The sequence below is a fragment of the Magnolia sinica genome, chromosome 14 (genome assembly GCF_029962835.1).
Source record: "Magnolia sinica isolate HGM2019 chromosome 14, MsV1, whole genome shotgun sequence".
NCBI classification, from domain to species: Eukaryota; Viridiplantae; Streptophyta; class Magnoliopsida; order Magnoliales; family Magnoliaceae; genus Magnolia; species Magnolia sinica.
Genome location: NC_080586.1, coordinates 11408486 through 11422897, shown reverse-complemented (window position 1 = coordinate 11422897; position 14412 = coordinate 11408486). Strand labels below are relative to the sequence as shown.

The 14412-nt window shown below is 39.1% G+C and overlaps 1 protein-coding gene across 4 annotated transcripts in view; it reads left to right on the top strand.

The window, feature by feature from the left end:
• Window positions 1-12902, top strand: part of LOC131225646 (protein TPR1) — a 31085-nt gene extending 18183 nt beyond the window's left edge. For 2 of the 4 annotated variants that reach the window (XM_058221212.1, XM_058221215.1), the window contains 12 exons: window positions 1568-1695; window positions 1828-2062; window positions 2447-2614; window positions 2687-2782; window positions 4406-4540; window positions 4640-4750; window positions 4854-5033; window positions 5130-5258; window positions 5341-5436; window positions 10842-11024; window positions 11099-11274; window positions 12490-12902. In XM_058221212.1, coding sequence (XP_058077195.1) covers window positions 1568-1695; window positions 1828-2062; window positions 2447-2614; window positions 2687-2782; window positions 4406-4540; window positions 4640-4750; window positions 4854-5033; window positions 5130-5258; window positions 5341-5436; window positions 10842-11024; window positions 11099-11274; window positions 12490-12706 — 1854 coding nt within the window. In that variant the 3' untranslated portion in view covers window positions 12707-12902. The remainder of the gene's footprint in view (window positions 1-1567; window positions 1696-1827; window positions 2063-2446; window positions 2615-2686; window positions 2783-4405; window positions 4541-4639; window positions 4751-4853; window positions 5034-5129; window positions 5259-5340; window positions 5437-10841; window positions 11025-11098; window positions 11275-12489) is intronic. The other 2 variants (XM_058221216.1, XM_058221213.1) reach the window with 1 other exon arrangement.
• The last annotated feature ends 1510 nt before the right edge of the window (window positions 12903-14412 follow it).

Here is a 14412-nt window from a genome sequence, read left to right as displayed (position 1 = left end):
TTATTACCTTATTTTTCGATAATTTTAATTAAAAACATTTTTTTTTCCAGTTTACTCCCCACAGACACGAGTTCAATTCCCCACCCCGTGGATTACCCAATGCACGGGTGATTGCCTGCATCCACAGGGAATATTCTCGCCTCAAAAGGGGGCAGGGACACCCCGTTGTCATTAAAAAAACATTTTTTTTTTAAAAATTTCTTTGAATCTATAGATCAACCATGAAGTATTCTAATACGATTTTTCCACACTAAACGGGAATTTTTCGGATTTTCTCCAAATTCCCCAACTTCAAATATCGGAGGTCAAATTCATGATTGAGCATGAAAAAAATATGCAAAATCATGGATAGTAACTTCATTCTATTGTTTCCAAGCAATTTAAATTAGAGAAAACAGATCAAATTAGCAAAAACTCATCAATTGGGTTTTCTGGTACTGCGCGCTATCCAATCTTGATTTTCGCACCTAAATCCCCTTCTCTCTAAATGAAAGGGGTTGGTTAAAATCCACTTAGGAACATAATCAAAGCAAAAAACTTTCAGAGAAAATCGTTTTTTTTTTTTTTCAGGGTTTTTGGTTATTTTTCAAAAATAAAAATAAAACACACACACACAAGGGGACTGACACAACTGTGATATCATGAGATATCGTTGATATGTATTGCATGTATCAAGGATACTGGGTAACTTATAACTCGCAATGTACAATATATCGTCAATACATTGTAATCTTTTGTGAAATATCGATTAATACTGGGAACTTTGACACCTTCAGCCCAGTTTCGTATCGCCGCTGTGCGATACTGGTAGTATTGGCCTATATATCGGCTGATACTATTGATATTTAAATCACTGCTTTGATCTTCCGAAAAGGTACATTGAAAAGCACCGGCATAACTCTAAAAACATCACTGATGTGCAGGCTCCTATACATTGTGTCAAAAAGTTGCAAAAGCTGCAAAAGCATTTTTTTTTTTTTCTCATTCTCGGATACGAAGGTTGATGATGAAAGGAACACCTTACGAATTCATCTGAAAGTGTTCTTTCCTCTGAAGTAATGAGAATAATCTTGCACTTGACCCTGCAAACTCAACTTTATCTCTGTTGTTCTTACTGATTCCGTGTTAAGCTGCTATGGCTCAAATCACAATGGATTACCTGAGCCAGAGCAATATTCACCGGCTCCGATAATCTATTGTGATTTGAGCTAGCAGCTTAACAGGGAATCAGTAAGAACAACAAGGGTAAAGTTGAGCTTGCAGGGTTAAGTGCAAGATTATTCTTATTACTTCAGAGGAAAGACCAGTTCCAGATAAATAGCAGTAGAAAAAAGAAGAGTTAATAGCAGGTCTGTGTCAGAACTATCATCAAATGAAATTCTTGTGAACATAGCCCTGAAAGCATGATCATAAGTGATAATTTTTTTTACATTCACAGCCTTTGTTATGTGTGAAGCCTCATGCTCATGACCCCATAGGTGAAAAAAAGAAGAAAAAAAGTAAAAAGTGAAGCCTCATGCTCCACTGTTGGCATGACTAAATAACATTTGTCATTATATATTTGCAGTTTATTTTTTCGACTGCACTTGACGGAAAAATTAAGGCATGGTTGTATGACAACATGGGCTCTAGAGTTGATTATGATGCTCCAGGACGATGGTGTACTACAATGCTTTACAGTGCTGATGGAAGCAGGTAAGATGAGTAACTGCAAGAGAAAAAAGGGCAGTATAATTGGGGAAGTTCAAATTAATTCTTTGTGAAATACCTTTGTTTTGCTGAATTTATGGTACTTAATGCTATGATTGTTCCCTTTTGATATCTCAGATTGTTTTCTTGTGGGACAAGTAAAGATGGTGATTCTTACCTTGTTGAATGGAATGAAAGTGAAGGGGCAATAAAGAGGACATATACTGGGTTCAGAAAGAAATCAGCAGGTGTTGTGCAATTTGACACAACGCAAAATCACTTTTTGGCTGTCGGCGAAGATAGTCAGATAAAATTTTGGGATATGGACAACGTCAGCCTTCTCACTGCCACAGATGCTGAGGGAGGACTCCCGGTTAGGATTTTTTTTAATTTTTTATTTATCTTATTGATCACATTTTTCAGATTTTAGTTTCCAAATTGATATCATGATTATTTAGATTGCTTTTGGATGCACAAATGAATTGAATTGCAAACTTCTACTTCAATTAAGCGGAAATGATGAAATTTTAGTGACTTCTCCCAAGTACTCGTCGTGAGGAAAGTAGCCTTCAAATTGGAGTAACATTCCTTACAAGTCCACTTGTAGGTGACATGACTGTGATTTGGACCCTAGTCATGTACACTCAGTAGTATGGAACTTACAACTTATTCATTTCCACTATCTTAAACTGAATTCAGTAGTGACCTGTATGCAGCCTTTATCAGATCTTTGACATCAGCATGTTGTTCTCTTCAGAGTCTTCCCCGTTTGAGGTTCAACAAAGAAGGAAATCTCCTTGCTGTTACTACAGCAGACAATGGTTTCAAGATCCTTGCTAATGCAGATGGCCTCAGAGCTCTGCGATTGATTGAAAGCCGATCTTTTGACACATTGAGAGCGCCCATTGAACCTGCTCCGGTTAAGGTTGTGGTTTGTTAATTACTATACATATTTGTAAAGATTCTTTATCTGATCCCTGGTATGTTCATTGCTCAGGTTTCTGGTGCTGCCGTGGTTGCAAACAGCAGTCCAAATGTTACGAGGGTTGATCGCTTGGATAGAAGCTCCCCAGCGAGGCCTTCTTCTGTTCTTGTATGTGAGATACAAGGAATTAAAGAGCATTTCTTTGTGGAGAATTATATATTGATTGCAGTAAGAACTATGTCAGCACTGCTTGGGCAAGCAGTAGCTGACAAGTCAGAAGCTGGCATTCTTCCTGCATCTTTGATTGCCAGATGTTGGTTCAATGCACTTCCAGCATTTACATGTCAAAAAATAAATTTGCATGTTTTAGTCAAATCTCATCATATATTCGTTGGCTTAGTAAGATGTATTAGGGCCGACTTCCTAAAAATTGGATTGGAGTGTATGACTGCCCCTGCAGGATGAGAATGGGATTAGAATGTGTCCTACCATTGCCATCCAATTTTCATTGGGTGTGAATATTGCAAATAGGAGCATTTAGCAGATCCAGCATCCGCATTTTGCAGGATGCACCAGATGGATCCAGTTCCATAAAATTTGACACATCAATTCACATTTGGTTCCATTGGGTGCACCCAAATCTGTCAGACGCAGACATTTGCATATGCACATTGTATCATGTCGCCATATGCCCAGTATCATATCGGGTATGACGCACTATTGGTACAAGTATGGAATATCCTTTCTGGTGTACTTGTAAAAAAATGACCTAGATGGATCCTACATGTATTATGGTTAGTTATCTCTGATATTCTGACAAATTTCTACCATTATTGAAATGATATATGCCTGTGTTTGTAGGGTAAAAACAGTAAATTTAACAGTTCCTATTTAAACTTGGCATGTTAGAAAAGCTAGAAAAAAAATCCCTCCTTATTTTTTATTTATTTTTATTTTTTTAATTTTAAATTTTAATAAAGCAAAAAAACAATACACATGTTTTTAATACATGGGGGTCTCTACTCATGCTCAGTGGTAGAAACTGTTTGTTTCAACTCTGAGGTCATGGGTTTGAGAACCCATGTGTGCCTGGGGGTGTAAGAGAGTGTGTGTTCTCACTTTTCGAAAAAAACAAAAAACAAAACAAAACAATACACATGTTAGAAAGACTAGAAAATTATCTTTTTTAATAAAACTAAAAACAATATCCCTTTTTAGTAGAACTAGAAGTTAGTGGAATGGATCAAATAGTTCATCACAAAAATGTAAATATCATGTTCCAAGTGGGATACCCAGATCCACATCCATACCCTGGACTGCTTAGGAATAGATAGTTGTATCCCTTTTTTGTATCTGTTTCCATATCATTTTTCATATTCAGGTATCATACATCCGAACAGGTCCTTAAAGTCTGCATGATCAAGGCACGGGCACCATTATTGCTCATGCACTGTACGTGGAAATCCTGTTACTGTTTTTTTTCCATCACAAGTAGCTCTGAACCCTAATCCTTCCACATACACACGCGCGCGCGCGCACACACACACAAAAAAAAAAGAATAAGAAAAAAAAGGTAGCTTGGAACCCTTGGGATGGTCTAACCCTGTGTCTATTACTCGTTGCATTGAGTAGCTGTTTTCTAACAAGTAGGATTAAAATGCTCTCTTCCAGCCAATTGAGCAACAACTCCACTCCTTACTAGCCAAAACCGAGATAATTGTTTTATTGCTGTAGACAAGTATTTTGTTGCGGTGACAGTGACATTTAGTTTTTGCTGATTTGCTTCTGTAGAATGGGGTTGATCAAAAGCCTAGAGTTTTGGAAGACATGACTGAGAAAACTAAACCCTGGGAATTGGCTGAAGTTATGGATCCTGCTCAGTGCCGGGTTGTAACTATGCCAGACAGTGCAGATCCTCCCAGCAAGGTGTTCCTCTGTTTGATTTTATTTTCTTTTGTGTATTTGATGCTGTTGCATCTTTGTTTACCCACCTCATAGTGCTATAATAACATCCATTCATCCCAGGTTGCAAGACTTCTTTACACAAACTCTGGGGTTAGCTTATTGGCTCTTGGATCAAATGCAATTCAGAAGCTATGGAAGTGGAGCCGAAGTGAACAAAATCCAAGTGGCAAGGTAATGGTTAAATGATCTTATTTGCCATCTGCAATTCATGTTGAGTATTTGCACTAAACTTTTTATTGAAGAAGAGATTTCTGAATCCATTGAGGGTTAAAAGGCCACTGCCGGTGTTGCTCCACAGCATTGGCAACCAAACAGTGGTCTTCTTATGACTAATGATGTCTCAGATACCAACCCTGAAGAAGCAGTCCCATGCATAGCTCTCTCGAAGAATGATTCATATGTAATGTCTGCATGTGGTGGGAAGGTGTCACTATTCAACATGATGACTTTTAAGGTAATGGCAGTACTTGCATATTGGATCATACTTGCATATTGGATCAATCTTGTTACTCTTTTGTGTGATTGGACATGCAATTGCATTGTTCTGCAGGTAATGACAACATTCATGCCACCTCCACCAGCTTCGACATTCTTGGCATTTCATCCACAAGATAATAACATAATAGCAATTGGAATGGAGGATTCAACCATCCACATTTACAATGTCAGAGTGGATGAGGTAATTTCTTGCATCTGAACCAAAGTTTCATATCGGAGGAAGAACAAGTAATTATGTTTTTATTTTTTCTGTCTTTTGTTAGGTAAAAACAAAATTGAGAGGTCACCAGAAGCGCATAACTGGTTTAGCCTTTTCCAACAGCCTTAACATCCTTGTTTCTTCAGGTGCTGATGCTCAGGTAAGTCATGGTGATTATGGTTATCTTTCTATTTTAGTCATACTGTGTTTTATATGGTACGATCATTCCTCCACGGTTAGCACCTAGCATGTCTCGAACTGTTGTTCCATTGCCTGAGTTCCCTCTTTATCTTTCATATTCATCTGAGAAAGAATTCAGGCAATGGAGAAACAGTTCATGATTACTTGATGTTGGAGTCTGAACCCTTGAACTGTCAAACATACTTGAATGTACGACATGGAAGTTGCTTATATCTCTTTGCAATTCCAGCTGGTTTAGAGCGTGCAGCTGAGCTGTTGGGTTCTTGATTGCATGTTGTCTTTTCAAGCTGGTATCTTTTAGCTTTTAGTTCGAGCCCTAGGCCTGGCTTTCAGTACCCTGTCTAAAAAAATTTGAAATAGAAACTCGAAGTGTAATTGCCAAATGTGAACTGAACCATTAACCGTGCATTCTAGACCAAGGGTACTTGAATGCTTGCCCAAAATGCCATGCCAATGCATGAAAATAAGTTCTGATTAGAATTTTAACAACTGGCCAAGTCAACTCAGTTTTGAGGGTCACCAGAAGCTGCTCGTGTAACTTCTGACCCATATCCAGCCTGGATGACTTGGTTAAGTCTCATAAGTATTTACTGAGTTGACTGATATGTGATTACAATGGTCGAATTGCATGTGTGACTTGACTGCTATAGTGAGGCAGAAACCAGATTTGTAGTATCAAACCCAAAGAACTATGAACCCAAGATTTGTAGTATCAACTTGAAAATACTGGAACTATGAACCCAAGATTTGTAGTATCAAACCCAAAGAAGAAGAAAGAACTTTATGTAAGATGGAAGGAGAAGATAACAAAGTAAAGAAGTTCAACAATCATGAAAGGAAAATGCAGAAACCTCAAGCTCAACATTCTCATGAAACACTATTACCGTGTCATGTGTGCCTCCACTCCCACCTTTCTCAAACACAACATATTTATTTAGGGAAAACACACCAAAATTGCACTTCCAGTAAAAGACGATGCTTCCCACTTTTCTCATGTGAAGAATACACAAACTGCCTCCTTGGACGTGCTATGAAAAATGGATTTTGGGGTTTGCAGAATCTGTCCCAAATGAAACTATCTTCCGTTCCAGGTGAAACAGCTTAATTTTCTAATTAATCGTTAGGGGCTGTTTGATTTTTGATTTAATGGTAAATACAAGGAAATAAGTAATAATCAGTGTTCGAAATATCGGTATCGCACAATGTATCGCACCCTTGGGATACAGATACGTATCGGTTATCGCACGGGATATATCATTTGTATCGCATAGTTTATCGCACTTTTTGGGAAACATGGGGAAACATTGGGAAAATGGTTGAATTTTTTAATGAAACTTTGGGGATTATTAAAAAGGCCCTTAATACACACTTTTAAATCATAAAGTTTCAAAAAAGAAGTGTATATAATAGATTTCCTTTGTATAGGGTCCTAAGCTATGCGTTGTCCGATTGAACTAACACAACCATATTCAGTATCAACCCCGTCCATCCGTTTTTCCATATCATTTCAGGACATTATCCAAAAAATAAAACAGATCCAATAATTAGGTAGACCATACCATAGGAAACAATGGTGATTGACTATTAATGGGCCACAAAAGTTTTGGATCAAGCTAATAATAGTTTTTTCTCTTCATTCAAACCATAAATTTATCTGGTAAAATGGATGGACGGAGTGGATAAAATACATGAATTAAAGTGCGCCCACAAAGTTTACAAAGTACACTGCTCACTAGAGGATCCACTTCCCACCATACTGGGGGTGGGGCGCTGATCGTACGCAGATTTCCTGCCAAGTTCCTTCGCTCAAAACTTAGGTGGGGCCCACTGTGATGTTTATAAGAAATCCATCTCGTCCATTTATTTTTTGAGATCATTTTAGCACTTGAGAGCAAAAATGAGCAGGATCCAAGACTACAGTGGGCCACACTAAAGGAAAAGGTGGGTAGGAAAATTCCTTACCGTTGAAACCTCCCTGGGTCGACAGTGATGTTAACATGCCATCCATACCGTTCATAACATTATTCCTACATGAATGAATTGAAAATACAAATATTAGTCTGATTCAAAACTCATGTGGCCCCACGAATATTTCAAGTGTGGATGTTCAATCCTCACATTTTTGGCACACTTGAGTATTAGATCCTACTCATATTTTATTTCATGTCCTAAAATGATTTCACAAAACGGATGGATGGAGTGGATTCCTCACAAACATCAATGTTAGGCCCCACTAAGGTTTCAAGCGTAGGAAGGCTTTGGCAGGAAATCTTAGTATTGTGCCGACACTCCTCGGCGCAAGTTGTACAAATATTTCAAAGTTACATGGCCCCACAATAATGTATTTATTATATCTACACCGTTCATGCATTTGGAGAGATCATTTTAGATCATGAACCCAAAAATGAGTCATATCCAAGGCTCAAGTGGACCACACCGCAAATAGTAGTGGGGGACTGATTCTCACCATTAATATATTCGAAGGGCCCACCATAATGTTTATTTTCCATCCAATCTGTTAATTAGGTCACACGAACCTGGATGAAGAGGAAAAATAAATATCATATTATCCAAAACTTCCATGACCCCCAAAAGGGTTTCAATCGTAGACGTTCAATCTACCACTGCTATTTGCATTGTGGTCCAATTGATCTTTGGATCTATCTTATTTTTCGGCTCAAGCCTTAAGAAGAGCTCGCCAAATGGACGAACGGTCTGGATATAACACAGCTTATGATGGGACCCACAGAACTTGGTGACGTCAACACACAGCTAGGTGGTGTACGTGGTACTGGATTTCGATAAAAAAAGGGCTGCGGATTGGCTACTGACAGGTTGAGTAGCTACTGAATTGATGTCACCAAGTTCTGTGGGCCCCACCATGATGTATGTTTTGTATCCACACCGTCCATCTATTTGGAGAGAACATTTTATGCCATGAACCTAAGAATGACTAAGATTCAAAGCTCCAATGGACCCCACCACTGAAAGCGGTAGAGAGAGTGACGCCCACCATTAAAAACTTCTGAGGGCCATAAAAGTTTTCGATTAAGCTGATATATATATATTTCCCTTTTATAATATCTTTTTTAACTTATTAACGGGTTGGATCTCAAATAAACATCACGGTGGACCTTAGGAAGGTTTCAACGGTGGATGTCACTTTCTCCACTGTTTTCTGTAGTGGGGTCCATTACAGATTTTTTTCTGCCTCGTTATTTGACTCATGTCCTAAAATGATATCTCCAAATGAATGGACCGTGTGGATATAACACATTCATCATGGTGGGACCCACGTAACTTGGTGACGTCACTTCAGTAGCGATCTCGCGACTCAACCTTTCAGTAGCTAATCCGCGTAAAAAAAAAGGCTCGAACGACCTTTACTTTTTAAGCAGAGAGGGTTTTGGAAGCCGGAGCCCTAAAATTTCTCCCAAATCGGCAAAGATGCCTCGGGATTTCTCTCCAAAATCGGAGATTTTATTTGTGGAAACCTAGGAATGATGCTTCAATTCGAATGGCCCGCCAAATGGAAGTTTCCGGTCATGGCGATTTCTTCTATAGGTACCGAAATCCACCCTCTAATTTTTTTTCCCAATTTTTTTGGATGATGACGTCCGATATCGTCAAAATATCGTGCAATATTGACGATATATCGGCCGATATCTGGATTTTGGATTTTTTGGTATCTTCCAGGGGTTATTGCGAGTGTATCGTCTTGCAGGGGTGCGATAACGATAATATCGGCCGATATATCAGCCGATAGTATCGATATTTCAAACACTGGTAATAATTACTTTTTTCAATCTGATTGTTTTAGATGGAAATTGGTGCAATATTGACGATATATCGGCCGATATCTGGATTTTGGATTTTTTGGTATCTTCCGGGGGTTATTGCGAGTGTATCGTCTTGCAGGGGTGCGATAACGATAATATCGGCCGATATATCAGCCGATAGTATCGATATTTCAAACACTGGTAATAATTACTTTTTTCAATCTGATTGTTTTAGATGGAAATTGGTGAGGATTTTTTCCTCGAAAATTGGTCCAGAAAGAAACTTGTTGGCACTTATTTAAATTTGTAGGCCCCAATGGTGATCTATGTGACTTATCCACACTGCCCATCTATTTTACCAGCACATTTAGGGCACGAGCCCAACAATGAGGCAGGTCTAAAGCTCAAGTAGACCACACTTCAGGAAATAGTGGTCTTAAACACGTCTACCGTTGAAAACTATTTTCTCCGTAGGGCCCACAGTGATGTTTAGTTGTCATCCAACCTGTTCATAAGGTCAAACAGTCATGGATAAAGGGAACCCAAAAATATCAGCTTGATCCAAAACTTTTGGGGCCCCCTAGAAGTTTTCAACGGTAGGCGTTCAATTCTCAATGTTTCCTGTGGTGTGGTCCACTTGAGCTTCAGATCTGCCTCATTTTTCGGCTCATGCCCTGAAATGATCTGACTGAAGGGATGGACGTCGAATAGGCCAATCCAATGCAGTAACCAAAACCACCATTCACTCTAATCCACTGTTTGATTTTTCTGCTGAAGGGCTGAAGGGGAGCTGTGGATAAGACAAACATCGCAGTGGACCCCACAAATTTAAATCTTTCCTTGGGTTACGTGAGGAAAATTTTTCAAAGAGGGTGACGGTCGACGCCACCTTGGGAAGCAAGCTGAAATTACAATGGGAAATAATTATTACCTTTTTACTCTGATTTACAAATGAAATTAGAAATTCAAACAGCCCCTTGATAGATTTTTGTAAATAAGAAGTCGACCAAAATCTTCACAACTACCATTAGTGCATGATGCCCCACTATAACTACCTTTAGTGCATGATGCACCAAAAACTACATAAAGCATATACTTGATAAAAATTTGCGGGCTTCATTTTTCTTTAGACTTCTATAGTCATTTTATTTTCATTATTGACATGAAACCTGTGAAACCTTTTCTTTTGGCTTCTATAGTTTCTAGGCCCCTTTACCCCGGCCATGTTTTCCACTTTTTACTAGGTTATTATTGGTTAGGTTGATTAAATAAAACAAAATAGGTTTGTGTTCTTTTGACTGAGTACAAGTGCATGTGGAGGCCAACTTTGAGCACTAAAAACCATGACTACACACTTAAAACTCCGGCCCCTTGACAACTATTTCTCTGTAGGCGGCTCAATCTGTGTCTGCATAAATTCTTTTTCCTTCAATTGTTATGCGTTTCAAATTCCTCTTCTTTTGCAATTCTATCTGTCAGGTCATTTCATTTTCTTTTTCCAAAAAAAATTAAGAAAAGTTCATTGAGTGGCATATAAGGTAAATTTTCACTTCAGCATAAAAGATTCTCACATCACCTTCTGCAGCTTTGTGTGTGGAACACTGATACATGGGAAAAGAGGAGATCGATTGCTATTCAACTGCCTGCTGGCAAGGCGCCAGCTGGTGATACTCGTGTCCAGTTCCACTCTGACCAAATTCGCTTGTTGGTATTCCATGAAACACAGCTAGCAATATATGATGCCTCCAAGATAGAACGCATCCGACAGGTAGGAAGTTCCCCTTTGGACATTTGTCCTTGTGATTGCTTGTAACAGATCTCTCACACATTCTTGTATTGCAGTGGGTGCCCCAAGATCTCCTGTCTGCACCGATATCCTATGCAGTATACTCCTGCAATAGCCAACTAGTTTATGCTGCCTTTTGTGATGGTAACATAGGTGTGTTTGATGCTGATAGCTTGAGGTTAAGATGCCGCATCGCCCCGTCAGCATACTTGTCTGCAGCAGTGACAAACAGGTGATTTGAAATTCAACATCAAGGATTGCTAAAGCTAAATTTAAATATCAAGATTGCTTAGCTTGAATTATTTCAGGGATTGCTGATGATTTTCAAGGACACCATGATTTCAAATTAGTGTGCAATGGTTTAAAATTAATTGGAAACTGCTTATTTGTCAGGATTAAGAACTGCGCCTTTCATTGATTTTACAGAACTTGTACTGTCTATGTTGTTGATTATTATCATATTCCACTTTGGTAATTATTTATGCACGTACTTCATGGCCCTTTTGTTGGGGGCATGCTGCATGGCCATGCATGGCATGTGGGGACAGGCGATTGGAGCTGTAGCATTGGTTGGGTATCTAAGGGGTTCTATAGGTCCTGTATGAATTTGTTGTACCTTTCAGCACTCAAGGTGGGTGGAGCTGTGTGGATGGCCTTGGGAAATATACCCAATGGGAGCTTGGGTGGATCGAGCAGAATGCCTGTGTCTGGGACAGGTGTGCTTATGGCAAGGCCTAGGACTACTCCGAGGAGGCTCTCTAGATCATCTTGTTGCTAGGTTGCAGCTAGAGATGGTGTTGGGTGTGGGTAGCAAGTTGGCACTGTATTTTTTTTGCTTAGCCAGGAGGTTTAACTGTCTGTGGCCCAGGGTCATCAAGGAGTTTTGGGCCTAGAGGGCTGGGTAAAGCCGTCTACATGCGAAATCCTACATGCTATAGAATTCTAAGTTGGGTTTATGGCTTGTCAAGTGTTTTGGCAGTTTTGTTAGACATTGTGGTATGTTGAAGACTGGAAGGAGAGTTATTTGAATGAGCTAATTGGGGCCTTGAGCCTTATTTCAATGAGTTCATTCCACTTTCCCTAAATTCTCATCAAGTTCAAAATGGAGTCACCCCAGAAACAGATTGCACGAAATATCTACTTGGAGATGCTTCAAAATGCTACCGCAATGTCACATGACATTGCCATTTTATTGTACAAGCAATGATTGCCAAGAGAAACAAGAGACCTTATTTGATTTTCAATCTAATGGTTTGGGAAAAGAAAAGAAAAGAAAAGAAATCATTCATATCTGCTACACTATTTTTGTGCTTTGTCATGATCAACAATGCTATTTATTGGAATGCATCCTTTCTAGCATTTAGTGATGTTTTATTCCCTTGCCAATAGATGTAACCAGTATTTCTTTCACTGATTTTGATCTTGGGTGAAATTTCTGTCTTCATAGCAGCCAACCTGTTTACCCACTTGTAATTGCGGCGCACCCACATGAGCCAAATCAGTTGGCTATTGGGATGACAGATGGTGCGGTTAGAGTGATGGAGCCCTCAGAGTCTGAGGGAAAGTGGGGAGTAGCAGTGCCCATCGACAATGGGCTACCGAATGGGAGGACAACAGCTTCTTCAGCCAATAGCAATACAGCTGCAGATCAGCTCCAAAGATGATGGAATCCATGTATGTAACTGTCATTTTTTTTCCTCCTCTTTCTCAATCTGTATTTTTATGCTGTGTACAATAGTAGGTTCCTCACATTTCATATGCGCCTTTGAAAAGCTAGGCATAGGAGGAAATAATTGTAGCAAGATTTATGCGAGTAACTTGTAAACAAGGGATTGGTATTTAGATTTTAACATTTAGACATCTTCTGATCTTATTCTCTGAAAGGCACATTTTCAAGCCTTCCAGCTCTTGAGCTTGTTGCTTCTCTCAGATAGGTCCTGATTTGGCAGTAGATGCAAGAAGCATTCATCTCCAGTGTTCTTTTAACTTGTATATAATCTTAATGTTTTCATGAAGTTGCTCTTTGCCTTGCCAACAGAAACCAATAAAACATGTTTCTGGAATCACGGCTCAAATTCCTGGGGTTTTCATATTTTGAATGTCTTTTTTTCTTCTGTGTGGTCACCCAGTTCTTGCTATGGCTGAAATTGCTCTCCACTGTATATAATTTTGTATCAGTGCAAATGGCCTTATTGTTTGGGCTAATTTCAGGACGGCTAGAAATCTTCAAACATTTTCCAACATAGGACTGGTGCTTTATGGCATATTGCTACCTCCATCCATCTTATTGTGGGAGGCACCAAACGGTCATGCATGGGGCAGCCCTATTCCGTTGCGCTCATATTCAAACTGGCTCCTCACAGGCACCATTGAAGAGTCGGCATGATGGACTTCATATTCACGTTCCCTAATTCTGTATGATTAGAATTAGAATCATATATATGCATTTGCTTTTCTTTTTTCTTTTTTTTTAAAAAAAAATAAAATTAGAAAGTTCATCATTCTAGTTCTTGCAAGAAACAATTCAGGATGATTGAGCAGATTATACAATTAGGGATTTCCTTCACTAGTGGTAGAAAGAGAATCCAAAACGTAGATATGGAAGACCCCCTTCAAAATTTGAAAATTGTGGGAAATAGTGGAAATGTTTAAACAACGCAAATGTATGCTTTAAAAATAAAAAAATAAAAAAAATTGTACATTTGATTTTCATTGAAATGTTGGAAAGTCAAACTATTTCAAGTCATTGAAATGTTGGAGAGTGAGTGGTCAAGAGAGAGAGAGAGAGAGGTGTCTCATTTATCTCATCATCGTAGGGAACCATGACCATATCTTATTAGCTTTTTTGAGAGAAATTAAACCCACATAATATTGCATAATTAATTTCTACAGCTACTTTTTACCAGGGAAACTAATTTCGTTTTCAACCATTCATGGCTTCCTTGTTGGCATCTGGAAATTATGTGGAAAACACGGTGTCCGTGACAAATGACAACCATGTTCTTACAAACAGCTTTCTTGCCAGAAATCTGAAATTCCTGTACCCTCGAGAGATCTCTCTGGTAAATTGGACGACCCTGAGCAGAGCTTTCCCGACGGGCCTATCCATTAGGCGACAATCTTCTTATGCCTTGGGCCGTCAGTCCCATTTGGTCATGTACATGGCCAACCGAATAGTGTACATGCTTGTACTGGATATTAAACGGTAAGATCAAGGTGGTCAAGGTCGTCAGTCAAATGGACGGTCTCAATCAACCGATCATGCAATCAGGTGGTGGACAGGGTTGGGTGGAATCCAGAGAAACTAAAGAACAGCGTTCTCCATACGGCATTAGATATGTGGATGCGGGAGGAAGTTATAAATCTTCAT